The sequence below is a fragment of the Lithobates pipiens genome, unplaced genomic scaffold, assembly GCF_037356315.1.
Source record: "Lithobates pipiens isolate NorthernLeopardFrog02 unplaced genomic scaffold, aLitPip1_a1.2 Scaffold_10, whole genome shotgun sequence".
In the NCBI taxonomy this organism is placed as follows: Eukaryota; Metazoa; Chordata; class Amphibia; order Anura; family Ranidae; genus Lithobates; species Lithobates pipiens.
The window spans coordinates 34,350,092-34,376,420 of NW_027507686.1; the positions used below are offsets into that span (position 1 = coordinate 34,350,092).

The 26,329-nt window shown below is 45.3% G+C and overlaps 1 protein-coding gene across 4 annotated transcripts in view; it reads left to right on the top strand.

Annotated features, from left to right (window-relative positions):
- Positions 1–26,329, top strand: part of CNOT1 (CCR4-NOT transcription complex subunit 1) — a 61,762-nt gene that overhangs the window by 16,552 nt on the left and 18,881 nt on the right. For 2 of the 4 annotated variants that reach the window (XM_077453672.1, XM_077453693.1), the window contains exons 4-33: positions 883–981; positions 1,063–1,131; positions 1,685–1,739; positions 1,828–2,031; positions 6,736–6,904; positions 11,985–12,111; positions 12,190–12,300; positions 12,390–12,560; positions 13,084–13,211; positions 13,299–13,539; positions 13,645–13,764; positions 14,089–14,211; positions 14,294–14,445; positions 14,720–14,870; positions 14,956–15,157; positions 15,257–15,385; positions 15,465–15,589; positions 18,931–18,981; positions 20,520–20,806; positions 22,136–22,214; positions 22,292–22,531; positions 22,626–22,766; positions 23,730–23,909; positions 23,989–24,105; positions 24,222–24,332; positions 24,411–24,488; positions 24,573–24,828; positions 24,908–25,056; positions 25,152–25,448; positions 25,532–25,672. In XM_077453672.1, the coding sequence (XP_077309798.1) occupies positions 883–981; positions 1,063–1,131; positions 1,685–1,739; positions 1,828–2,031; positions 6,736–6,904; positions 11,985–12,111; positions 12,190–12,300; positions 12,390–12,560; positions 13,084–13,211; positions 13,299–13,539; positions 13,645–13,764; positions 14,089–14,211; positions 14,294–14,445; positions 14,720–14,870; positions 14,956–15,157; positions 15,257–15,385; positions 15,465–15,589; positions 18,931–18,981; positions 20,520–20,806; positions 22,136–22,214; positions 22,292–22,531; positions 22,626–22,766; positions 23,730–23,909; positions 23,989–24,105; positions 24,222–24,332; positions 24,411–24,488; positions 24,573–24,828; positions 24,908–25,056; positions 25,152–25,448; positions 25,532–25,672 (4,503 nt within the window). The remainder of the gene's footprint in view (positions 1–882; positions 982–1,062; positions 1,132–1,684; positions 1,740–1,827; positions 2,032–6,735; positions 6,905–11,984; positions 12,112–12,189; positions 12,301–12,389; positions 12,561–13,083; positions 13,212–13,298; positions 13,540–13,644; positions 13,765–14,088; positions 14,212–14,293; positions 14,446–14,719; positions 14,871–14,955; positions 15,158–15,256; positions 15,386–15,464; positions 15,590–18,930; positions 18,982–20,519; positions 20,807–22,135; positions 22,215–22,291; positions 22,532–22,625; positions 22,767–23,729; positions 23,910–23,988; positions 24,106–24,221; positions 24,333–24,410; positions 24,489–24,572; positions 24,829–24,907; positions 25,057–25,151; positions 25,449–25,531; positions 25,673–26,329) is intronic. The other 2 variants (XM_077453681.1, XM_077453689.1) reach the window with 2 other exon arrangements.

Here is a 26,329-nt window from a genome sequence, read left to right on the forward strand (position 1 = left end):
TTAACAGTGCATGTCAGAGCACAAACCAAGCCATGAAGTCCAAGGAATTGTCTGGAGACCTCAGACAGAATTGTATTGAGGCACAGATCTGGGGATGGGTCCATAAATGGAAGCGGTTTGGAACCACCAGGACTCTTCCTAGAGCGGGCCACCCGGCCAAACTGAGCAATTGGGGGAGAAGAGCCCCAGTCAGGGAGATGACCAAGAACCCGATGGTCACTCTGACAGAGCTCCAGAGTTTCTCTGTGGAGAGAGAGCCTTGCAGAAGAACCATCTCTGCAGCACTCCTCCAATCAGGCCAGACGGAAGTCACTCCTCAGTAAAAGGCACAAGATGGCCCATCTGGAGTTTGCCAAAAGGCACCTGAAGAACTCTCGGACCATGAGCAACACAATTCTCTGGTCTAATGAAACAAAGATTGAACTGTTTGGCCTGAATGGCAAGCGTCATGTCTGGAGGAAACCAGGCACTGCTCATCACCTGGCCAATACTATCCCTACAGTGGAGCATGGTGGAGGCAGCATCATGCTGTGGGGATGTTTTTCAACGGCATGTATTGGGAGAACCCGATTGAAGTCGGCCTTAAAGTGAAGCTAAACTTTTCCTTCATCTGTCCCTGTCCTGCACTGGCATCTTCTCCCAGGTGCCGGTCTTTGGCCATCTTCATTGGCATGCGCCGGAGGCTCCTATCCTGGCACACGGGGACTGTGCTGGCAATGTGAGCTATGCATGCTCAGCTCACAGTTTACATCACTTGGGAAGATGGTGAGCAGATGGGTGTTTGGGTCCCCCTCTGCCTGCTTGCTATTTGCAACTGAGTTTTAGTCCTGTGATAACATTGCACTGACCTTATTTTTTACTTGCTACTCTATTTTCTTACAGACGCAATTTCTGATTCAGGAGTGTGCATCGCTGATCACCAAGCCTAACTTCATCTCCACCCTCTCGTACGCCATTGACAATCCATTGCACTATCAGAAGGTCAGTGTGGACACTTGTTTTAATTTTAGTGCTATAACATTCTTCATGAGCCTCTTCTTATTTTGGCTTAATCTGTTGTAGAGCCTGAAGCCATCGCCCCACCTTTTTGCCCAGTTGAGTAAAGTTCTAAAGCTCAGCAAAGTTCAGGAGGTAAGTGGTCCATAAGTTTTGGTGTTCTGCCAGGTTCTCATCAAAGACTGTACACCTAGGGGTACCTGGAACATTTGAGATCCCCAATGGAGAAGGAAGTGGGCACATATGTGACGGTTTTGAAGTGAAAAGTCAAGTGTCTGTCTGACATAGGAGGCATTCTCAGTGTAGAAGGGCTTAAGACATATGTGACTATTTCCAACAGAAGGGTCTGGGGACATGTGATGGTTCTCCAGTAGTGTGGTGACCTCATACTACAGTGCTTTTTTATAGTGAATTTACCTAGTAAACTGAAGTATACACGAAAAGTAGAATGAGTTTTAAAAACACTCTGAAAAGCTGTGCAAAAAATTGGTAATACTGATTTTGGGAGTGTTTTGGACACGGTTCTACTTTTTTATCTGTATTTGCTTCTGAATAGTTGTTTGTTTTAGGATATGCTTAGGTTTATCGGGTAGATTGATGCACTGTACTATGTGGGATGTGATCTGCCCCCCCCATTATTTTGAACCTTTAGGTAGAGCCTAAACGTATCTTGATTTCCTAATTTTAGGTGATCTTTGGCTTGGCCCTTCTGAACTCCTGCAACAGCGACCTGCGTGGCTTTGGTAAGCATTCTGTCATTCTCGTATAGTAGGGTGGGATTCTTACTCTGGGTGGATTTCTTCAGTTAAACTTTTTGCCTTGTTCCTACAGCTGCACAGTTTGTGAAGCAGAAGCTCCCTGATCTCTTGCGTTCCTACGTTGACGTGGACGTTAGTGGCAGCCAAGAAGGTGGATTCCAGGACATTGCCATAGAGGTCCTGCACCTCCTCCTCTCCAATCTCCTTTTTGGCCAGAAAGGAGCCTTCGGGGTGGGACAGGAGCAGATTGTGGCATTTCTTAAAACCCTGCGCAGAGGTGAGTGCTGTAGAGAACTCGTCAGGCAGAGAGAAGCAATCTCTGCTCCATATGGAGAGGGGCAAGCCATATGCACACAGATCCCCTGCAGCATGTGATGGTGTAGGGCTGTGTTGTACTCTAATATCTGGTGTACAAAGGCTGCACCGTTAAGCAGTGTATACACAGTGCACCCATCCTTGTCGCACAAGGAAACAGGGGAAAAAAAAGGGAAGCTCCTCTAAATGCAGACCGTCAGAAGTTTAAGATGAATAACATGCCAGTTGTCAACTTCCAAGCATGATTAAAGGTAAGGCTCAATCTAAGTCAGGGACGTGGATGGAATCTGCCTGCTGAGAGGCAGTTGAGGTCAGCTGAGTGGCCGGGGTGCTGATGGGATGTGCCCGCCAAGGGGCTGCTAGTGTCCGCTGTGAAGAGGAGGAAGCTCGTTCTGCATGTGGTTGTCATCAGAGAGGGGCTGCAACGCATTGCAGCCCCCCCCCCCCTTCCGGTGACGTCCACACGTTTGTTGCCGCGTGCCACGATTGTGGTTCTGCACCATCTTCGAAGCAACAGACCGGTCTTCCGCCTTTCCTCCACATCTACACGGTAGACCATGGCAACCCCTTGGCGGGTGTATCCAACCCCTTGGCGGGTGTATCCCAATCGACGCCCCTGCCACTCGGCTAACCCTGACAGCCCCTTGGCACGTGGATTACATCGATGTCCTGGACTTTTTATATGGATGAGCCGTTCCTTTTTTTTTTTTTTTTTTTTGCTTTAAATACTTCTTACCCCCTGACATGCCACATTTGGCATGTCATTTTGGGGGGCGTGTATCTGGTTTTTGACAGGTATCCAGCTCCCTTTTTCACTCTGGGCCGCCTAGGCAATGCCACCCCATGAGGCTCCTCCCTCCCTGCAATCTTCGGAGACCTGTCACTGGTCCCAGAAGATTGCTCGGCCGTTCATGATGTGCAGTGTGCACCTGGTTGTGAAGCCGCAAGTTGTCAGTCGGGTGCCCACAGTAGTAATGCAGTGCTGTGGACAGGCGGAAGAGGAGCGAGCCTGCGGGCGCTTGCACCGTGGGACAGACGTGTGTGTTAAGTCAGCAGCTGCACTTTATTTTTATTTTTTTTTCCTAGCTGCTGACTTAAACACAGAACCAGGTGAAACTCTGCTTTAAACTTATTCTGATGGTCTGCTTTCGGAGGCACATCCTTTTTCTCTTTCCTTGTGTGCCATAGAGAGCTTGCTTCTGCCTACTGGACAGCTGCCCTGATGCGCATATCCTAGGATTTCTTATTGCTGAACTGTAGGGACTTTGTGTATGTACAGTTGTGCTCCTATAAGTTTACATACTCTGGCAGAACTTGCTTTCTTGGCCATTTTACTGTAAATAACAAACTTTTCTTTCACTCATGGTTTGTTTGGCTGAAGCCATTTATTATCAACTGTCTTTTTACTCTTTTAATTCATAATCTCAACAGAAATTATTCAAATGACCCTGATCAAAAGTTTACATACCCCGGTGATTTTGGCCTGATAACATGCACACAAGTTGACAGAGGTTTGAATGGCTATTAAAGGTAACCATCCTTGCCTGTGATCGGTTTGCTTATTGAGTGTGTGTGTGTGTGTGTGTGTGTGTGTGTGTAAAAGGTCAATGAGTTTCTGGACTCCTGACAGACCCTTGCATCTTTCATCCAGTGCTGCACTGATGTTTCTGGATTCTGAGTCATGGTGAAAGCAAAAGAATTGTCAAAGGATCTGTGAAAAAAGGTAGTTGAACTGTATAAAACAGGAAAGGGATCTAAGAAGATATCCAAGGAATTGCGAATGGCAGTGTTCAAACTCTAATCAAGAAGTGAAAAATGAGCTCTGTAGAAACCAAACCATGGTCAGGTAGACCAACTAAAATTTCAGCCACGACTGTCAGGAAAACTGGGATGCAAAAAACACCCACGAATAACATCAGGTGAAATACAGGACTCTTTGAAAACGTGTTGTGGCTGTTTCAAGATGCACAATAAGGAGGCACTTGAAGAAAGATGGGCTGCATGGTCGAGTCGCCAGAAGAAAGACCTTACTACACAAATGCCACAAAATATTCCACTTCCAATACGCCAAATAACAGACAAGCCTCAAACTTTCTTGCACAGTCACTTGGAGTGATGAGACCAAAACTTAGCTTTTTGGCCACAACCATAAATGAAAACATTTGGAGAGGAGTCAACAAAGCCTATGATGAAAGGGACACCATTCCTCCTGTGAAACACGGAGGTGGCTCATTGATGTTTTGGAGATGTGTGAGCTACAAAGGCACAGGAAATTTGGTCAAAATTGTTGGCAAGATGAATGCAGTATGTTATCAAAATATACTGGAGGAATGTTTTGCATTCACCAGCCAGGAAGCTGCGTATGGGACGTACTTGAACATTCCCACATGACAATGATGCAAAACACAAGGCAAGTAAACCTGTCATTGGATACAGCAGAATAAAGTGAAGGTTCTGGAGTGGCCATCTCAGTCTCCTGACCTCAATATTATTGAGCCACTCTGGGGAGATTTCAAACGTGCAGTTCGTCCAAGACAGCCCACAAATTTACAGGAACTGGAGGCTTTTTGCAAGAGGAATGGGCAGCTTTACCATCTGAGAAGATAAAGAGCCTCATCCACAAATACCACAAAAGACTTCAAGCTGCCATTGATGTTAAAGGGGCAATACAGGGTATTATACTGGGGAATGTAAACTTTTTGATCAGGGTCATTTAGGTAGTTTCTGTTGTGATTCATGACTTAAAGAGTAAACAGTTATTTGATAATAAATGACTTCAGCCAAATGCTAACCATGAGTGAAAAGTTTAATGTTTTCTGAAATTCTGCCAGGGTATGTAAACGTATGAGCTCAACAGTGTGTGAGAGAGAGAGAGATATACATACTCCTCCCTGTTAAAATGTCAGGTTTCTGATGTAAAGAAAGTCAGAACTTTTTTTTATTTTATTTTTGTCACCTTTTTTAAGGCTTTGGTTCACACTGGCTCTGTCTCGCAGCAGGGGTCTGGTGGGTTCCGGCTCACCTTTTTTTTTTTTTTTTTTTTTTTTTTTTTTCAGGTCTGATTTTTGGGCCGAATTTGGACCTGATACGGACCAAAGATGCAGTGTTTTTTTTTCTGGGGGAAAAAAAAAACGCACTAGACCTGCTGTGGAGTTATGTTCAGCTCCATAGAGAGCTGGCCAAAATCTGCTATTTTAAATTGGGCGTAAAAATAAAATGTGGTGGCATAAGTGTGCACACACCCTCTTATAACTGGGGATTTAGCTGTGTTCAGAATTAAGCAGTTGCATTAAAACTCATGTTAATTAGCAGTCAGTGCACACCTGCCATCATTTTTAAAGTGCCTCCAATTAACCCCAAATAAAGTTCAGCTGTTCTAGTAGGTCTTTCCTGACATTTTTTTAGTCGCATCCTACAGCAAAAGCCATGGTCCGCAGAGGGCTTCCAAAGAATCCGAGGGATAGCATTAAAAGGTATTGGTCAGCAGAAGGGTACAAAATAATTTCCAAGGCCTTAGATATACCATGGAACACAGTAAAGATGGTCATCATGTAGTGGAGAAAATATGGCACAACAGTGACATTACCAAGAACTGGACATCCCTCAAATTGATGAAAAGACAAGAAAAGTGGTCAGGGAGGCTGCCAAGAGGCCTACAACAACATTAAAGGAGCTACAGGAATATCTTGCAAGTGCTGGTTGTGTGGTACATGTGACAACAATCTCCCGTATTCTTCATATGTCTGGGCATGGGATAGAGTGGCAAGACTGAAGCCTTTTCTTACCAAGCAAAACATCCAAGCCCAGCTAAATTTTGTAAAAACACATCTGAAGTCACCCAAAAGCATGTGGGAAATGTGTTCTGGTCTGATTTAAACCAAGGTTGAACTTTTTGGCCATGATTCCAAAAGATATGTTTGGTGCAAAAACACTGCACATCGCCAAAAGAACATCATACCCACCATGAAGCTTGGTGGTGGCAGCATCATGCTTTGGGACTGTTTTTCTTCATCTTGAACAGGGGCCTTAGTGAAGATAGAAGGAATTATGAACAGTTCCAAATACCAGTCAATATTGGCACAAAACCTTCAGGCTTCTGCTAGAAGGCTGAACCTGAAGAGGAACTTCATTCCTCCAGCATGACAGTGACCCAAAGCATACATCCAAATCAACAAAGGAATGGCTTCATCAGAAGATTAAAGTGGGTGTTTTGAAATTGTGGGGTGATCTGAAGAGGGCTGCAATTTGCTATCTGACAGGTTTTGTAGTTTTTGCAAAGAGTAGGCATGTACTGCCAAGTCAAGAGATGCCATGCTGATAGCACCCAAAAAAGACTGAGTGCTGTAAGAAAATCAGAAGGTGCTTCAACAAAGTATTTAAGGGTGTGCACACTTACGCAACCATATTTTAGTTTTTTATTCTTCTCTCAACCCTAAAATATTTCATTTTGTTGTTCAACTGAGTTGTAGGTCTCATAGGTGGGGGAAAAAAGTCTGAAATTATTTCTTTGTATCCATAAAAAATTTTTTTTTTTTTTCTGCTTGACTTTTTTTTTTGGATCCTATGTTAGTACCTCCCCTCCCCTCCTCTGTAGAAGTGTTTGCCAAAAAATATTCATTTGTTGCTGAATTGTTTACCACATGACCACTCTTTCCTCCCCTGTCAGATTTCCCCCAGGAGCGCTGTCCGGTGGTGCTTGCACCACTTCTCTACCCTGAAAAACGGGACATCCTAATGGACCGGATTTTATCTGATTCTGGCGGGATAACCAAGACCATGATGGACAGTTCATTGGCAGACTTCATGCAGGAAGTGGGTTACAGCTTCTGTTCCAGGTTAGTCTGCGTTAGATATTCGGAATTGCACTGCGGTACGCCCTTGCCTAATTCTAGAAAACTGTTGCACAAAAGCAGGGACTCTTGGTTCACATATGTTGCAGTACATGTTTAAGTTTGCTAACCTGAACATGGCTAGTCCCTACTCGAAAGTGCAAAATGGCAAATACTTGCTTACTGCATACCTAAGATGAACGTTAACTTTTCCAGTCAACATTGACTTTTTAGCCACTTGAGCCCTGGAAGATTGTACCCCGTTCCTGACCAGAGCACTTTTTTACTGTAATTTTTTATTTTTTTTGCGCTATAAACAAAGGGCAATGATTTTGAAATGATATCCCCCAAAATTAAAAACAAATTTCTTCATCAGTTTATATATTCTAAATACTTTTGGTAAAATCCCAACAAGTGTGTGTGTATATGTATGTCTACAAACTGGGAAAGATTTATGGCTCTCTTCTTCTTTCTAGTAATGGTGGTGATCTGCAGTATTGTAACAGGCAGATTGGGACCATTGACAATTTATACAGTGCTAGAAAAATGCACCGATTACTTTTGTAAATGTCACTGGCAGGGAAGGGGTTAAATGTGTGTCCTAACTGGGAATAGAAAAGAAGCAAGGGTCGCCAATGGGGCTTTAACCACTTCAATACCAGGCACTTAAACACCTTCCTGCCCAGACCAATTTTCAGCTTTCAGCGCTGTCGCACTTTGAATGACAATTGCGCGGTCATGCTACACTGCACCCAAATGAAATTTTTATCATTTTTTTTCCCCCCCACAAATAGAGCTTTCTTTTGGTGGTATTTGATCACCTCTACGGTTTATTTTTTGCGCTACAAATAAAAAAAATACGGAAAATTTTGAAAGTTTTTTTTTTTTTTTTTTTTTTTTTTTTTTGTTTCAGTTTCAAAACTTTGTTAATTATGTTTTCTCCTTCACTGATGGGGCACGGATAGGCGGCACAGGTGGGCACTCATAGGCGGCATTGTATTTTGTTATACTGTACTAATGGATGCCAATCGGTGCCAAACAATAATGCATGCCAATCAGTGATGCCCATTGTGGGCACTGGCATCCATTATGGGTACTGATTGGCATCCATTGTGGCACTGACTGGCATCCCTGGTGGTCTAGGGAGGATTACCTTTTGCTGGGCATCCCTGGTGGTCTGGTGGCGTCCCTGGTGGTCCAGTGTGGGCATCCTCGGGGGGGGGGGGGGGGGCTGTGCTGATAATCGATCAGCACAGACCCCCCCCTGTCAGAGGAGCAGCCGATCGGCTCTCCTCTACTCGTGTCTGACAGACGCGAGTGAGGAAAAGCCGATCACCGGCTCTTCCTATTTACACTGTGATCAGCCGTGATTGGACACGGCTGATCACGTGGTAAAGAGTCTCCATCGGAGACTCTTTACCGAGATCGTAGTTGCCGGGTGTCAGACTGACACCTCGCAACACTGATCGCTGCAATGCGCGCCCCCGGGGGCACGCAGCGGCTCATAATCCTGATCGCGTCATATGACGTCCGATCAGGATTATGCAACCACTTTGCCACCGTTAATTGCCTATAGGGCGGGCGGCAAGTGGTTAAATGAAGTGTTCATGCTGATCAGCGGGTTAACAATTGTGAGTAAAGTAACAAAGTTTATCTAAATGGTAACAATGGCATCCAACACAGAACATGAGCATGGGTGGCAGGTAAAACTGCAACGTAACATAATGGTCCTCTAGGCATAGCCATAATATAACCTCACAGATTTGGTACAGATGTGCATGATGCATCTCTAAGCAACGCGTTTTGCAAGCTTTCCTCGCATCTTCAGGGGCTCATGTGTATCTCTAATATCTGTAACAACAAATAGTTATACTCCAATATATATTCTGATGATTTGGACACGAGCATGAAGCCTGAGCTGATCATCCCATACTTGTTTGTCAGACAGTTGGCCTCAAAGGCTGATCCCAAAGAAGGGTCAGCGGTGGACATCTCCCTAATTGGGGATAGGAGTGATTAGGAGAGGCGACCTATCGCTGTTCCTACTTGGAACAAACATGTCTCCCTCTCTGACAGCACAGGGATTTGGGCGTTTACACACAAATGCACGTGCATCGGGTCCCCCGCCTTGCAGCGGGTGCGCACGCTCTGGTGGCTGAAAAGGGGAAGGACTTGTCCGTACGGGATTTTGCCCAGGAGAGCTATTCTGCCGCAGTATATCTGCTTGAGCCGGTCGGGAACTGGTTATTCCTTGTGCTGCTAGCATTAGTTATTAGAATATCAAAAAATATTTTCTTATCCATTTGTGTGTTGGGGCTCTGTTTAGATAAATGGTACCTGAGCCTTGCAAGAAGAACGCGATCCTGCAAGGTTTTGCCTGTATTGCAACCTCCGGGCGCTGGGCCCTGGGAAGTGGAATCTTGGACACCACAGCGCTAAGGCATTCCTGCAGGGTGCTGTACAGGTCCAATGGAGTGGACCCTAAACATGAAAAGGGTACCCAGTCCTTGAAAGTCCTCCAGTGACAGGAACCCACTGTGATGGGTGAAGGTTGGGCTCTTGGTGTCTAAGCTGCCCTGCGCCTGGACAGGTAAATTGGAACAGGCGATTTATGCTGATTAGGAGCAACAAAAATCCCAAAGGGGTTTTTTTTTATTTTTTTTTATTTTGTTTACATTGTGAAAGATGTTACGCCAAGGAAATTGATACCCAACATGTCACGCTTCAAAATTGCGCCCGCTCGTAGAATGGCGTCAAACTTTTACCCTTAATCTCCATAGGCGAATAAAAAAAAAAAAAAAAAAAATTCTACAGGTTGCTTGCATGTTTTGAGTTAGAGGGGGTCTAGTACTAGAATTATTGCTTTTGCTCTACTGATCGCGGCGATGCCTCACATGTGGCTTGAACACCGTTTTCATATGCGTTCGCTTCTGTGCGTGAGCTTGTCTACGGCACTCTTTAAAAAAAAAAAATTCTTATTTTACGTTCTTTTATTGATTTTAAAAATATATTTTGGGTCACTTTTATTACACCAAGCCCTCCTGAAGGGATGCCCCCACTCTAGCGGGTGGGAGGGAAGGCTGCAAACATTTAGTGAACAATGGTTCACCAACTATATCCCGTGGTTACAAGCTGGAGTTATGGGGATTCCCTCTTGGGTTTTTAAGAGCCAGCGTTCCCTTGGATCCTCAAAAAAGAAACTTACTGTGTCAGGCACTACATCAATGATGCAATGTACAGGTTCCGGTTTCTGAAAGGGACGCAAGGGTTTTATTCTAACCTGTTTATGGTTAAAAAACCAAACTGGGACAGGAGGCTTATTTTGGATCCAAGATCCCTGAACGAGTATCTACTAATCCAGTCCTTTAGGATGGAGTCTGTCTGCTCAGTTGTAGCCTCACTCCCGATGGGAGACTTTCTACCCTCATCGATATAAAGGACTCGTATTTACATGTACCTATCTTTCAGCCTCATCGGATGTTCCTGCGATTTGCAGTAGAAGAATGTCCTTTTCAATTTGGCTCTACCCTTCAGTCTTGCCACAGCTCCTCGGGTGTTCAGAAAGGCCCTAGCACAAGTACTGCGTCTTTTAGGGGCCCAATGGATCTTGTTGCTCGGGTATCTGGACGAACTGCTCAAAGATCACTCACTACAGGCTCCAGAACAGAGCATAACAGTGCAGTATTTGGAAAGCTAAGGCTGGGTCATAAATACCGAAAAGTCAGCCTTAAGTCCTGGAGTATTTAGGTCTGATCCTAGATGTGGTCCAAGCAAGGGTATTTCTGCCACCCGTAAGGGTCTGTTCCCTGAAGGCTCAGGTGTGTCATTAAGGGGCACCAGACAACCCTCCATTTTGGCTCTGTATGGGTCTTCTAGGAAGGATGGTGTCTTCCTTTAAGGCAGTGCCCTATGACCAGTTCATTTTTAGGGCTATACAACAAGACATCTTGTTGGCTTGGATCAGAAGAGGACAAGCCCTGGATTATCCAATGTTCTAACCTCCTCTGGCATGCTTAAGCCTAAACCGATGGTTGCAGGATCAGAACCTGCAAAGGGGAAGATCCTTCCTCCCGGTAACTTGGAGAGTACTGGCCACAGATGCCAGTCTCTCTCAGGCTCAGCTGTCAGCAGATCTCCATGGGGGAATGATCCCTACACCCAGGGGTGTTCCAGGAAACTTGCCAGTGTTGGATGGCCAGAGGTTGACCTATTAGCATCCAGGTTCAACAACAAGCCACAGCAGTTTGTCCCGAACAAGGGATCCTCTGGCAATCGGAGCAGATGCTCTGGTAGTTCCATGGACCCAGTACTCCCTGGTTTATGCTTCTCTTCCCCCCCCCCCCCCCCCCCCCCCTTCAACGTTTGTTGTGCAGGATTCGGAGAGGGGGGGGGTTCCAGTGATTCAGGTGGCACCAGCTTGGCCCAGAAGGACCTGGTTCCTGGAGATTGTGAGATTTGGCAATAGAAAGGCCTTGGATGCTTCCACACTGCCCAGATCTACTGTCTCAAGGTCCTATATTCTACCTCAATTTACAATCTCTTAATTTGACAGCATGGCTATTGAAGCCAGGGTGTTTGAAGGGCTGTGGTGTCTACCCTAGTGAATGCTAGGAATCTTTCATAAGGTCTGTAAAACTTGCTGGTGTGAAGCCAGAAAATGGCATCCTCAAACATACGTGATTGGGAGAATTCTCTTCTTCAGTCAGCTGTGGAAATCAAGATTGGCTTTAAGTACAATCGGCGGTCAGACTGCAGCCCTGTCAGTTTTTTTTTATTTTTTTATCCTTTTTGGAGCAGGGGTCTTTTCTAAACAAAGGGCCCATTTACTGTCCTGTGGCCATTGGCAGTAAACATCCTAGTGACATTTGGGAGTAAACCATACATTATTGGGGGGGAATGGTGCCCCATCACTGGTCAGTAGAAGAATAGTGCTTTGTTGGTCAGGAGGAATAGTGCCCAATCCTTGGTGTCAGTAACACAAATTCTGCCCCATTGTTGGGGTCAATGAGAGGAAAAATGCCCCAAGGGCCAGGCAAATGGTTCCCATGACTTATTTTATCCTTGGTCTTTCATTTCTACCTCCCAGTGTGGAAGAATGCCGCAATATCATCGTCCAGTTTGGCGTCCGGGAAGTGACTGCGGTGCAGGTTGCTCGGGTCCTGGGGATGATGGCGCGGACGCATTCTGGACTCACAGATGGCATCTCTTTACAGGTCAGTCAAGTATTCTGCAGCACTGGAGATGGTAAGCATGTTGCCAGCAGTCGTATTAAGTATTCATATGTCTTGCAGTCTATCTCCGCCCCTGGCAGCGGCATCTGGAGTGATGGCAAGGACAAGAACGATGGCGTGCAGGCTCACACTTGGAACGTGGAGGTTCTCATTGATGTAGTAAAAGAGCTGGTGAGTTGTGCTGAGATTTTGGCCTCCTGTTCTGTGTTGGCATTTTTCTTTGCTCCAGATAACAAGCTTTACATTTTTTTTACCTGCAGAATCCCAACCTGAACTTCAAGGAAGTGACATACGAGCTGGATCATCCAGGGTACCTGATCCGTGACAGCAAGGGGCTCCAGACTGTAGTATATGGCATCCAGAGGGGGCTTGGCATGGATGTATTCCCAGTCGATCTCATTTATAGGCCTTGGAAACACGCAGAGGGCCAGGTGAGGATCTGTGCGCTAGACAAAGATCTGTCCCATTTCTTTTTCCATTGGGGAGAGGGGGGGGTCTTTCGCTTCATATCTGCTGCAATTAGTGGCTCACTAGAGAGGATGTAGGTGGGAGGGCTTCAAGTAAAGACCTTGACAGTGGCAGGCCTATGCTGGTACTAGGAGGAGGGTTGCTACTTTTGTGTCAAGTCTTTGAAATATCATGGCAGTGAGTTGACCACGGGTACAAAAGGGCAGAACCTGCCCTGTAGCGAGTCTACTGAGCTATCGGATACAGCTTTGGCATCAGTGCCCTTTGTCAGAAGGGGCCCACTGGAGGACTGCATGTATGCCAAGTGGTGATCTGGATGCCACAGAAATTGAAGTTGCATGCCTGCCCTGCACCTGTGCCTTAAGTTTCCTATCTCAACGTTGGGCTGAAGATGGCACATACAGATGCAGACAATTCTGGTGCCTGCTCATTGAAGGTTTGTGAAATACCCTTCTGTATGATTTTTGGGTCTCTTCTTTCTTTCAGCTTTCCTTCATCCAGCATTCCTTGATGAATCCGGACATCTTTTGCTTTGCTGACTACCCTTGCCATGCTGTTGCAACTGACATCCTAAAGGCTCCACCAGAAGATGACAATCGGGAGATAGCTACATGGTAATTGTAGATTTGTTGATGTGTTAAGTTGTTTGTTTTTTTATTTTTTGGCCTGTGTGTTGTCTGACACTTCCTCGTCCCTCTCAGGAAAAGTTTGGATCTGATAGAGTCCCTACTTCGGCTGGCTGAGGTGGGCCAATATGAACAGGTCAAACAGCTCTTCAGCTACCCCATCAAACACTGTCCTGACATGCTGGTCCTGGCTCTGCTCCAGATCAACACTTCCTGGCATACCCTAAGACACGAGCTCATCTCTACTCTGATGCCGATCTTTCTGGGTAACCATCCCAACTCTGCCATCATTTTGCACTATGCATGGCACGGCCAGGTAAGTGCACCTTTTTGTAAACCTAATACGTTGTGTTTTTTTTTTTTTTTGTTGTTTTTTTTTTTGGGGGATTATAAGTTGACCCTTTTCATACTTCTGCCACAGGGCCAGTCTCCCTCCATTCGCCAGCTGATCATGCATGCCATGGCAGAGTGGTATATGCGAGGTGAGCAGTATGATCAGGCCCGCCTGTCTCGTATACTTGATGTGGCCCAGGACTTGAAGGTAAGATTTATTGTGGCTCATATTGAATTTCCAAAGATCTTGGAACCTCAATTGCTTGGCCAGTTTCACATTTTTCCTTTGTACTTGTGGAGAATGTAAATATGAATGTGGGTTGGGAAAGTTTAAGGCCTAGATTGCCAGACGCAACTATAAATTTACGCCATGCATGTGCGCGTGTGTATACACACATTTTGTGTGCGTGTGTTAATAATTACAGGAAAGGAAAAACAAAGAGCAAAAATCAGGCTGGGAGAATTGTAGTCTACAAAATCGAAATTACTACAGTGTTCTTTTGTAAGTTGACTGATCTTTCTGCTTCTCTAGGCCTTGTCAATGCTGCTGAACGGTACTCCATTTGCCTTTGTTATTGATCTTGCTGCACTTGCTTCACGCCGGGAATACCTCAAACTGGACAAATGGCTGACTGATAAAATACGGGAACATGGGGTGAGTGATGATTTGCCTTCTGGTAGGTCACAATTCTATATTCGTGTTGCGGAACTGAGAATTTCATGTTCTCCATTTTAAGGAGCCCTTTGTCCAAGCCTGCATGACTTTCCTCAAACGGCGCTGTCCTTCCATACTGGGCGGCATGGCTCCCGAGAAAGACCAGCCGAAAAGTGCCCAGCTTCCTCCTGAAACTCTGGCCACGATGCTGGCATGCCTTCAGGCTTGTGCAGGGTAGGTCTTTATGTGTACATTTAGTCTCGGATGCAATGTATGTAGTAGGTTTGTATGTGCAGTGTGCATGCGTATGGGGTATGTCTGTATCTGTACGTTGGTATGGGTTGCAGTTTGGGTAGGGTAAGTACGTTGGTCTGGACATGGTGCTTGTGGGGTGGGTCTGTATGTGTACATTTCTGTGTTTAGTTCTATGGGTGACCCTAGCATATGGTGGTTGCTGTCTACAGATAGGACTCTTGTTTTGTGTTATGTTTAATTCTCTTCCTTGCAGGAGTGTGTCCCAGGAGCTTTCTGAAACCATCCTTACCATGGTGGCCAATTGCAGCAATGTAGTAAACAAGGCACGGCAGCCGCCTCCGGGAGTTATGCCGAAAGGTCGTCCTCCCAGTACGAGCAGTCTGGACGCCATCTCTCCGGTACAGGTAATCTAGACCTTTACTAATATGGTTGTGCATGGAGAGTAGTTCTGTTCAGAAGAAATGGTCACCTTTTTATTTCTTTCTCTAGATCGACCCTCTGGCTGCAATGGCCTCTCTCAACATTGGTGGTTCTGCTGCTCCTCACACACAGAGCCTTCCAGCTTTCCCTCCCAACCTGGGCTCAGCTTTCAGCACACCACAGTCACCAGCCAAGGCATTTCCCCCTCTCACGACTCCAAACCAATCTACTGCTTTTAGTGGCCTCAGTGGTCTCTCCTCGCAGCTGCCAGGTACCTGGGGGGGATAGGTCAAGTTGCTCTTTACTGTCAGCACCTATGTTGTATGTGGATGACACCAAGCTTCATTCTGATTTTGCTTCTTCTATGCAGGTGGCCTTGGGACAGGCAGCCTAACTGGAATGAGCACTGGAGGACTGGGCCTTCCTGCTGTGAATAGTGACCCGTTTGGACAGAGGAAACTCAGCACTTCAGGGCTCAATCAGCCAACATTCCAGCAGAGTAAGTTTTGTTGCTGGGAAGCTTTATCATCCATAAACGGCAGCCCAGATCCCCCTTTAATATTTCTGTCTTCCCCTAGCGGACCTGTCTCAGGTATGGCCAGAAGCAAACCAGCACTTTACTAAAGAAATTGATGATGAAGCAAACAGCTACTTCCAGCGTATTTACAACCAGCCCCCGCACCCCACAATGTCGGTGGACGAGGTACGTTGCTGAGTAGTGTTTTTTACACCTCCTGGGGTCTCCTTTCATTAGAAAACCTTCTTTGCTAATGTTACCCCACCCCCTCCCCTGATGCTTTTCTTTCCACTTAAAGCGGGACTAATCCCTCCTATACTTTTTAGCCAAGGAAGTTGCCATCTTGGCCTCTGATTTGCAACTACCATGATGCTGCACATGTGATCATTTATGACACCAGTCATTTGATGGTTTGACAGTTTTGAAAGCACAAGCAAGTGTGACCGTTGGCATTCCGGCATGCTGGGAATGTGTTGGGTGGTGGTGGTTTTATCGATTTTTGGGTTTGTTTTCTTTCTTGAAAATTGTTTTATATACAAACCATAATTAACATTTACCCTTTCAATCATTCCCCATCCCTTTCTCTAAGGGAATATATTCCTAACATAGCTTTCACTTCATAATATGTGCTTATTCCAGTTGCTATGTTCCTCCCACCCACCAAAACTTCCATCAACTCCGTACTAATCAGTGTCCCTGGTTACACCATTATCTTATTCATTCGTACTTCTCTTTTTACAGTTACTCACTCATACATTCCCCTTGTTTCTCCTTATTAATACATCACTCTCTATCTATTAACCCATTTATTTTTACCTTTTCTTATCTTTTAATATACATCTTCCCTTAGATTAAAATGACCTTTTTTCTGTTTCCTTTTTATCTTTGTTTTTCATTCTTTCAGAAAAACCTTTTTTTTTTTTTCTTTTTTTTTTTTTTTATGGTTCCTTTGAATAACTTTTACCCATTCTACCGCATGTTGGCGACGTCCCCAACTGCCATCTCTGTTATCCAAGCACCTTTTTTCCTTCTGCATAGCCTTGCCTCCTAGGTCTAGGGCCATCCCAAAGACTGGGTTTATGGTGCCCAAAACGTCTCCCTAGTACTGCTGTAACTTTAGGAATCTCCAAACCATATGTATGAGATCCACCCTGGTATTTAGGGCATTTGGCTTCCGGTCTTCGTCTGAACAAAAACAACCTCTGAGGGGTTTAGTATACTCTGTGTAACAAGAATAGATGTGACCCTGAGAGGGGGAAATGGACACCAATGGGGCCCAGTTCCAGTTTTCGCCTCTGTTATTCCCTATTTCTTCCTACCTAAGAGCTCTTCCATCCCTGCTATTGCCATCTTACATAATTGCAAATATATCCCAGAAATCCCTTCAAAGTGTTTTTTCATCTATTGCCTTAGATGAGAGGTACCTTACACCATTCTACTTGTGTTTTTTTAAACTGCATGTCTAATCTGCAGATATTTATAAAAAGACCAATTCAGAATATCCTATTCCATATTTTCCTTGAATAGTTTTTAAAGTCCAATCTTCATATATATGGGTAAGGTGACTTATTCCACAATTTTCCCATTCTTTAAATTTCCCCATTATCTGTACTCTGTGTACAGTTTTTATTCCAAAAGAGGGAGTATTCTGTAAATCCATGGTATCCCATTGGGGTCTTAGCTGTTTCTCATACTTTAACCATCAATCTCCGTGTTGGGTTCCTAACAGAGAAGGAAATTGCCTCCACTACTGTATTATAGGATCTCTTTTAATAGCATCAAATCTTTACCTATGTTGCTCCCCCCCTTATTTTAATTAAATTGCAATGCCCCGCCACCAATAAAGGGGAAACTACCCCAGATCTCTTTTCAATTTTAAATTTAACCAGAAGAGAGATTATATTATTGATATATTTGACGTCTCTCGTGATGTCTTTAATTTTCTCTAATACTTCTAATTGTGGGGGGGAGTTCAATTGGTAAGGAATTAATTACTAAGAGGGTCTACAGGAAGAAGCGCCGATTCGATTTCTCTCCCCCCCCCCCCCCCCCCCCAAGTTTATAGTTAATCCTGTAAAAAATTCAATTCACTGCTGTCACCAGGGAGGACTGAGTGTCCCCCAGAAACAGCAATACATAACCTGAATATAGTGCAACCCTTTCTTCTCCCACAGCCCTTTGAAAGCCCTGCATATTTGGGGATAATCTAATGGCCATTGACAAAGGCTCCATAGCTGGGGGGATAAAGGGTACCCCTGTCTCGTTCCCCTCATTAGTTGGAAGGTCTCTGAATATTCATTATTTGCTCTAACCTTCGCTTACGGAGCCTCCATGAAGTGTTTGTTTTTTATCCAGTTAACGAAGTGCAAAACGAACTCCGCAAGAACCAGCACTTTCGCCAAAATTTTAACATCTGTGCCTTACACAATAGGGATTTAGGCCTATATGGTGCCTTGGGGGGGGGGGTTGTGTTCTTACTGCGTGTTGCAATTCTTCAAGGGTTATAGGGGTAGCCATTCTTTCTCTATCCTTCCCTGAAAGGGTCGGGCCTCCAGTCCCTTATTTAAAAAAGGCTCCCATCTATCAGTGTCTTCCTGTTGTGAACTATACAATTCTTCATAAGACCCTTTTAACTATATCTGATCTCTGGTGTATTTGAAGAAACCCTGCCCTTTTGCTGTACTAATTGCAGTGATAATGGAGAAAGAGAGGAGTTTGTTTTAACTAAGAAAGCCAACATACGCCCCACATTTTCCCCTTCCCAAATGAACTCTGTTTTTGAAAGAGCTGCTTATTCTCTGCTTTCCTTAGCACGGTTGTTTGATATCCCTTTTTTGTTTACATTCCCTAAGCTTATCGGGTGTCGAGTCCTTAAAATTATTATTATTATTTTATTTTTATTTATTTATTTTCTGCCTTTTTACCACTCCTTCCCTTTCTTTGCTTGCTGGATTACTATGCCCTGGAAATGTGCTTTTAAGAGCATCCCATATCACCCCTGCTGAGGCCATAACAGTTGTCACAATGAACGTTTTTAAAGATATCGAAGCCTCATCTGGTTTTCCCCTTAATTCCATCCAGAACTGGCTATTTTCCATTCACCTGGACGGCGACACAACACCCCGATACACCGCCCCCCCCAGACTCACCGACATCCCCAACCGTGAATGATCAGAGGCGCCTTTTGGCAGATTTTCCTTGCAGTACCTCCTCGTTTCCCATGGCCAGATCAATTCTGGAGTAATAATGTCCATTAACCCCACCTCCCCCCCAAAAGTTGAGACAACTGACTGTCGGATACACCATCTATTGGCTACCCCAGTGAGAACCTATCCATGACCATATTGAAATCCCCCACTAAAATGACCAGTAGATCGGTCTTATCTACCATAAACTCTATTAATCTATGTAGGATCTCAGCTTTTAAATGGTGGAGGGATATATATGTTAGAACATGAATCTTGTCTTCTATAGAGCAATGCAAATAAATATAACGACCGTGTTCATCTATATTAATCTGCCTACAGGAGAACACCACCCCCGTTCCAACCAGGATGCTCACTGCTCTTGAATATGAGGTATGAACTGAGTGATATTGATATTGATTCTGAAAATCCCTCCGTTTTTTAAGTTGTGTCATTTGTGGACTTGGTGAGATGTGTCTCCTGTAGGCAGAGTACCTCTCCACCTGATATGCACCTGTTGTAGAAAAGACTTCAGATCTCTTAACTGGTTGAGAGCAGAAACCGCTGTGACAGTTAATCATGACATGCTCGGGGCTGGCAGATCCAAACTGTGAAACCATCAAATGGCCGATTATCATAACTGATCACATGTGCAGCACCATGGCAGTTGCAGATCAAACGGGCTTGAAATTGGGTCAACGTTTTCGTCTAAAGAATTTTCACGTAGTTTGTGTACACCACTTTCGACAGCTGATGCCGAATGTTCATATGTAAATTCCCAAAGGGTCAAACTCCAAACTTTTTCTCGTACTGGAACAGATCAAACTCTTTTCGTACAAGAAAAATCAGAGACTGCGCATTATCAGAAACCATAAACAACAAAAAAAACTTTTTATTGTACGATAATTTTTGTGAGCAGAAATGTCATTCAAAGTGTTACCGTGCTTAAAAATTGTCCTGGGCAGGAAGGGGGGGGGGGGGGGGTGTGCCCTGTATTGAAGTGGTTAAGGTCCAATCTACTGTCCTGCTTTTAAATGTAATGGGTTTAAAAGATTGGTGATAAAGGACAACTTTTCCCAAGCAATCATTTCCACCTTGCTTTGTGCTTGCACGTTAACTTCCTGGTTAATCTATTATTGCACCTGCAATGCCTACTGGGAGTCTCTGGACTTCATCCTCACAAGTTCTTTCTTTCTTTCTTTCCTTCCTTCCTTCCTTCCTTCCTTCCTTCCTTCATATAGTGGCTCTTTACTTAAAGGTGTTCTACTTAAACAAAGTATAGGTGGTGGGGGGGGGGGGGGGTGGGTTTCCCGGCCACAGTGCAGAGGATTAAGTATAACGAGCATGCTTTACTGCATATACAGACTGATTTTACTATTATGGGTTTTAGTAACCCTTTAAGTCTGCGGAGGTATTTGCCACCCTGTGGACTTTATCTCATTATCTCTAAATTATCTCTAATTTACATCTGAGTGTGTTATGGAGCTTTGGGGGGGGGGGGGGGGGGTAGATATTACTTCTGGTCTCACCCCCTTCAGCTGCAGAGTAGCATGCAGCTTCTGTGCCCACCACTCTCCTGCCCAATCGAAGCCTTTTGTATTATGTGAACTCCTTCAAGGCTTCTGTGAATAAGCAGCAGAGGAGAGGGGTGGAGAGATCTGCAGTTTTGAGAACAGTGTCTCTCCTGTGCAAGCCCTGGGGGTATAGTGATAGCTGTGCTTTCTGAGTACCATGAAACTGTTGGATGTAAATTTATAGAGAAGTCCACACAGTGACATGCACCTTGTTGGACTTGCTTATAATAGCTAGCACATTTTGCAAAGTGGCTGAGGGTTTTTGTTTTTGTAGTACATTTGATTACTCGACTCGCTGCTTTCTGCACATTTCGTTTTTGTGTTCTCACGCTCGCTCATCACTTTGCTATCTTGCAGGTATTGGAAATGCTTCAGAGGTTTAAGGACTCCAACATAAAGCGGGAGCGTGAAGTCTTCAACTGCATGCTGCGCAATTTGTTTGAAGAGTATCGTTTCTTCCCTCAGTACCCAGACAAGGAGTTGCATATTACTGCCTGTTTGTTTGGTGGCATCATTGAAAAAGGACTAGTAACATACATGGCTTTAGGACTGGCACTGCGCTATGTACTGGAAGCACTGCGCAAACCTTATGGATCCAAAATGTATTTCTTTGGCATCGCTGCACTAGATAGGTTCAAAAACAGGTATGTCTGTCTCCTGTACAGGGAAGCTTCTGTTGTGTTTCCAGCATGGCGTGAAGATGGACGTGCTGGACAGATTATTCAGAAAGCTGAAAAGCTTTGTGATTCGCATAGACTGCAGGCTTCTGCTAACGCATTCCATGATGTGATGGGGAGATCCTGTGTTCTTTAACTGTTCGACACTCTTCAGTATGCTTCCCCTGCACTGAAATTGGTATGGTACTCCCCCCATCTGCCCCTTAACTACAAGGAAAAATGGCTGCTGAAGTTCTGCTTCCTTAGTCATTTCCCTGCATCTGGCCTGCTGATTGGACAATAAAGGAGTAGCAGACGGAGTTATTCTGTACTTTTCCTCTGCCATCATGTTCAGTGTTTGACTGACGGCACTTTTGAATTCTGTTTTTTTATTAAATTTTTAGTATTCCAATAAAACACTATAATACAAGAGTTCAAAATGGCTCTGACAATATAAACAGTGAACAAGAAGTCGTTAATGATAACATTTTTTTAGAATAAGGAATTAAGATCAGCCAATAGGTATTAGAAACTGTGACAAGTGTGGTCAACTAGAAGACCCCCTTAACACTGAGGCAGTTTTCAGGAGTTTTTGCGCTAGAAATGATGCCTCACGACTGCCGCCTCGTTCTCTGCAATGGGTGCTTTCACACCTGGGCAGTGCACTTGCAGGACCTCTGGAAAAGTCCTGGGGGGCGGCGCGGGGTGATAAAGGTGCCCAATAGCAGGCAAAAAGCAATTGCTAAAACGAGCAGCGCTTAAGCGTGAAATCAGCCTAAGAAAAAAAAGGTATTGAGAAACCTTATTGTATTTATAGACCACAAATAGGCCAAGCAACCCACAGGCCTGTAGATCAGGCCAACCATATACCCTCAGAAGAGGGGTCAAGCAGGACAGCCCCTTACCACCCAACCACTGAGGCAGGCTATAGACATTGTTGTGTTGGCTAACACTAGACTTATTTATCCAACCCCCAACAAAAACATATATATATATATATATATATATATGCATGCTCAAAACAAAAAACAGTATCCTATCCTTTGAGGGATAAACACTACTGAATTCTGATTGGCTCAGTTCTGCCCTTCCCACTCTACAGGTGCAATGCCAGGACTGCAGGTGCGGGGAGAGGATTCCCCCACCTGCTCACCTACCCTCACAGGGAGGTGGGGATCGGGGAGAAAGAGGGAGCATGCTGAACATGTTACTTGTAAGGTTAACCTGTTCAGAAACGTGAACTTGGCCTTTTTTTTTTTTTTAAGTTTTTGGTTTTGATGATTATCAGTTCTAACAGTAAAAATGTATGGTTTGCAGGTTGAAGGACTATCCTCAGTACTGTCAGCACTTGGCTTCCATCAGTCACTTTATTCAGTTCCCTCATCATTTGCAGGAGGTAAGTTCTCCCACCTTCAAATACTCTGTTCTCCATCCTTGTTTTGCATGACCAACCTGTGGTTCCTTCCCATTCAGTACATAGAGTACGGTCAGCAGTCTCGGGACCCTCCAGTCAAGATGCAGGGATCTATCACCACCCCAGGCAGTATTGCACTTTCACAAGCCCAGGCTCAGGCACAAGCCCAGGCCCCTGCCAAAGCTCCTCTTCCTGGTCCCGTAAGCACTAATGCAGTTACCACATCTACAGCCACAACCTCAGCCAAAACTGTTACCATCACCAGGCCCACCGGCGTCAGTTTCAAGAAGGATGTACCGGTAAGATTTCTGTTATGGGTTAGATAATCCTTGTGGTGTCTGTGTCTTCTCCATCCTGGGGCCCCTTACATCTCATGCATTGTCCTTCCTTCAGCCGTCCATCAACACTACCAACATAGACACACTTCTAGTGGCTACTGACCAGACGGAGAGAATTGTGGAACCACCTGAGAACGTGCAAGAGAAGATCGCCTTCATATTCAATAACCTGTCGCAGTCCAACATGACACAGAAGGTAAGACCATAGAGGGTCTAGGGACTCTTCTAATGTGGTATGGGGACCCTCATTTGGTGACAGGCCTCCTGTGTATTCTGGGATGGATAAGGTCTGTCAGGCATGCTTTCTGATCATCTTCAGCCCTGGAGGATTTTCCCAATGATAGAGCAGTGATCCCCTGTCCTGTCACTAGGCAGAAAGGGGGAATGCTTTATTTACAAAAGCATCTCCCTGTTCTACCGGAGGCCACAACACTGCTTCTTAAAGGGTGTACCTGTACGCCCTTTTGCCTACCAGTGCCATTCTGTTGTAAATTGGTGTGCGCCGATCGGCAAGCGGTTAATGGTCTAAGCAAGTGATTGGGTAGTCCTAAAAGAAGGAACATCGATTCTGTACTGTGGAACCAGTGAGTTATAGTGTGTAGCATCTCCCTCTGAGCTGCTCACAATAGAGATCGATCCAGTCAAAGTTTGGACCATTTAAAGAGGAATTCCAGGCTCCCCGCCCCTAAAATTAGGTAATCGGCTACAAATATTGTAGCTGCTGATTTTTAATACAAGGACACTTGCCTGTCCAGGGATCCAGTGGTGTCGTCACTCAGCTTTGTGTGCCAGCATCACTAGCAAGGGAAACTGAGTGAAGCCTTAGGGCTTCATGGCTTGTTTCCTACTGCGAATGCGTGAGTTTTCTGGCACCTGTGATGTGTCCCAGACGACTGCTGGGAAGGAGGGGGGCACAAACTAGTGGGAGTGTGTACCTATCAAAACCAATGTGGTAGTGGAGGGTGCAAATAAGCAGAGCTTCTCCTTTTTTTGCCAGGAGCTCTGCTTTTTAAGGGGAAGTTTCCATGGGGGGTGTGTGGTTTGTGTGTGTGTTTTTTTTTTTTTTTTTTTTGTGTGTGTGTGTTCAGCTTAATTGCAGTCGGTGACTGTACATTCAGATGCTGCTTTTCTAATCCACTTGTATTTTGTGACTTGACAGGTGGAGGAGTTGAAGGAAACTGTGAAAGATGAGTTCATGCCTTGGGTGTCTCAGTACCTGGTGATGAAGAGGGTGAGCATCGAGCTGAACTTTCACAGTCTGTACTCCAACTTCATGGACGCTCTGAAGCATGCGGAGTTCAACAAGATGGTTTTAGCGGAGACGTACAGGAACATCAAGGTGTGGATCTCCCCAGGGGTTTATTTAGCATCATGCACTTGTTGTCTTGGGTAGTAATGGCTGCACTCCCCCTTAACAGGTGTTGTTGACGTCTGACAAAGCTGCTGCTAATTTCTCTGACCGGTCTTTGCTGAAGAACCTGGGCCACTGGCTAGGCATGGTCACCCTGGCCAAGAACAAACCCATCCTGCACACGGTAAGTCCACACAGCATCGGCAATTGGGTGCCCTGTCTGGTGGGAATGGCACCAGGGAATTATTTTTTTTTCAAGATTATCTTGCCAGCTGCATTTAGCCTGTATTGAATTTCCAGGACCTGGATGTGAAGTCGTTGCTGCTGGAGGCCTATGTGAAGGGACAGCAGGAGCTGCTTTACGTGGTGCCTTTCGTTGCTAAAGTCCTGGAGTCCAGTGTCAGGAGTGTGGTACGTGTTCATCTATAAGACATTACCTTGATCACACTGGCCTTTTTACTGGATACTGATGGCTTATCTTCTGTGCAGGTTTTTCGACCTCCAAATCCATGGACAATGGCTATTATGAATGTTTTGGCAGAGCTTCACCAAGAGCATGATTTGAAGGTGCGTTCTGCATTCAGCATTATTTTTGGTCTGTCTTTTTTCTTCTGAGCGCCACTGATTTTACAATCCTTTTTCATCCCGTAGCTTAATCTGAAGTTTGAGATTGAGGTCTTGTGTAAAAATCTAGCTATTGACCTCAATGACTTGAAGCCTGGAAGTCTCCTTAAAGACAAGGACCGTCTAAAGTCTCTGGATGAGCAGCTTTCTGCCCCAAAGAAAGATGTGAAACAGCCAGAGGAACTTCTACCTAGCATCCCCAGCGCCAACGAATATGCCATCCGCACAGCAGGCAAGCTCTGGGCATCGGTTGAGAAACAAGAGTCTGATGCTGTCTTTACAGGTAAGCTTGGTGTCCAGGGGTTTTTTCTGACCCTATCTGTGTGTCCAGCAATTGGCCAGTCAGTGTGAACTGCCTCAAGTGAATTGTTTCCCCTCAGCTACGGCGACAGCCCCGCCCCCCAGCACCACGTGTGCTGCAACAGTTCCTCCACAGCCGCAGTACAGCTACCATGATATCCACGTCTATTCGCTTGCTGGTATTGCACCTCACATCACACTCAATCCAACAGTAAGTGACCCAATCTTTAGCCTTGTATGATTTAACCTTTGCTGGAATTACTTCTGGTTTTGTCACTTTAACCGTCCATTTATTTATTTCTGTAGATCCCTCTCTTCCAAACCCACCCCCACCTCAAGCAATATGTGCGGCAGGCCATTGAGCGGGCTGTGCAGGAGCTTGTGCATCCTGTAGTTGACCGTTCCATAAAGATAGCAATGACCACCTGTGAGCAGATCGTGCGGAAGGACTTTGCACTGGACTCAGAGGAGTCTCGAATGCGGGTGGCAGCTCACCATATGATGCGCAATCTGACTGCTGGCATGGCCATGATAACATGCAGGGAACCTCTGCTCATGAGTATAGCTACCAATCTGAAGACCAGCTTTGCCACTTCAATGCGGGTATGGTGAATGCCACAAATTTTCTTGGTCGGACATACCAGTCCAGCATTTGGTTGTTTTTGACGTTGTTCTTTGTTCTTCAGGCTGCCTCCCCCCAGCAGCGGGAGATGATGGAACAGGCTGCTGCTCAGGTAGCTCAGGATAACTGTGAGCTGGCTTGCTGCTTCATCCAGAAGACGGCCGTAGAGAAGGCTGGACCAGAAATGGACAAGAGGTTGGCCACGGTATGTACTCACTGCTCTTCTTCGGTAATTTGTCTGCATGTGATGCTTCAGTTCTGGATTGCAACACCGTGGCAACATTCATGTGTCTTCAAGGTGTCTCTTGCAAAAAATGTTTGCTTTTAATTTTGCTTAGGTTTTTTTACCTTAACCACTTCCTAAGCTTTCCTCTGTTGCTCCAGGAGGGCATCCATGGACATCCTCCCGGAACACACATCCCTTGGGGCATTCTCTGTGTCCTTCGGACACAGCCGATCACAGCTCATGGTAAAAGGCTAATCACAGTGGCCCTTTACCATGTGTGACCCCCGCTGAAAATTGTCCTGTCAGGAAGGGGGTTATAAGTGCCCAGTAAGCAAGTGGTTAATGCATTAAAGTGTTTGTAAAGTTTGTTTCTTTATTTACCTGCTCTGTTGCAGTTGAATTTGCACAGAGCAGCCCGTATCCACCTTGCTTCCCTCTACTGTGATCCTGGCCCCGCCCTCCTGTTCATTGTCCCTACAGCAGCCAGCTTGCTATGGGGGCACTCGAGCCAAGTCGCAGCTCCCTGTGTCCAGATACTGAGCCCTGACCCGGTCCCGCCTCTCTCTCCCCTAATTGGCCTGCTAACGTTGACGGCGGCAGCCTATGGAGCCGCTGCTGTGTCTGTCAATTGGGAAG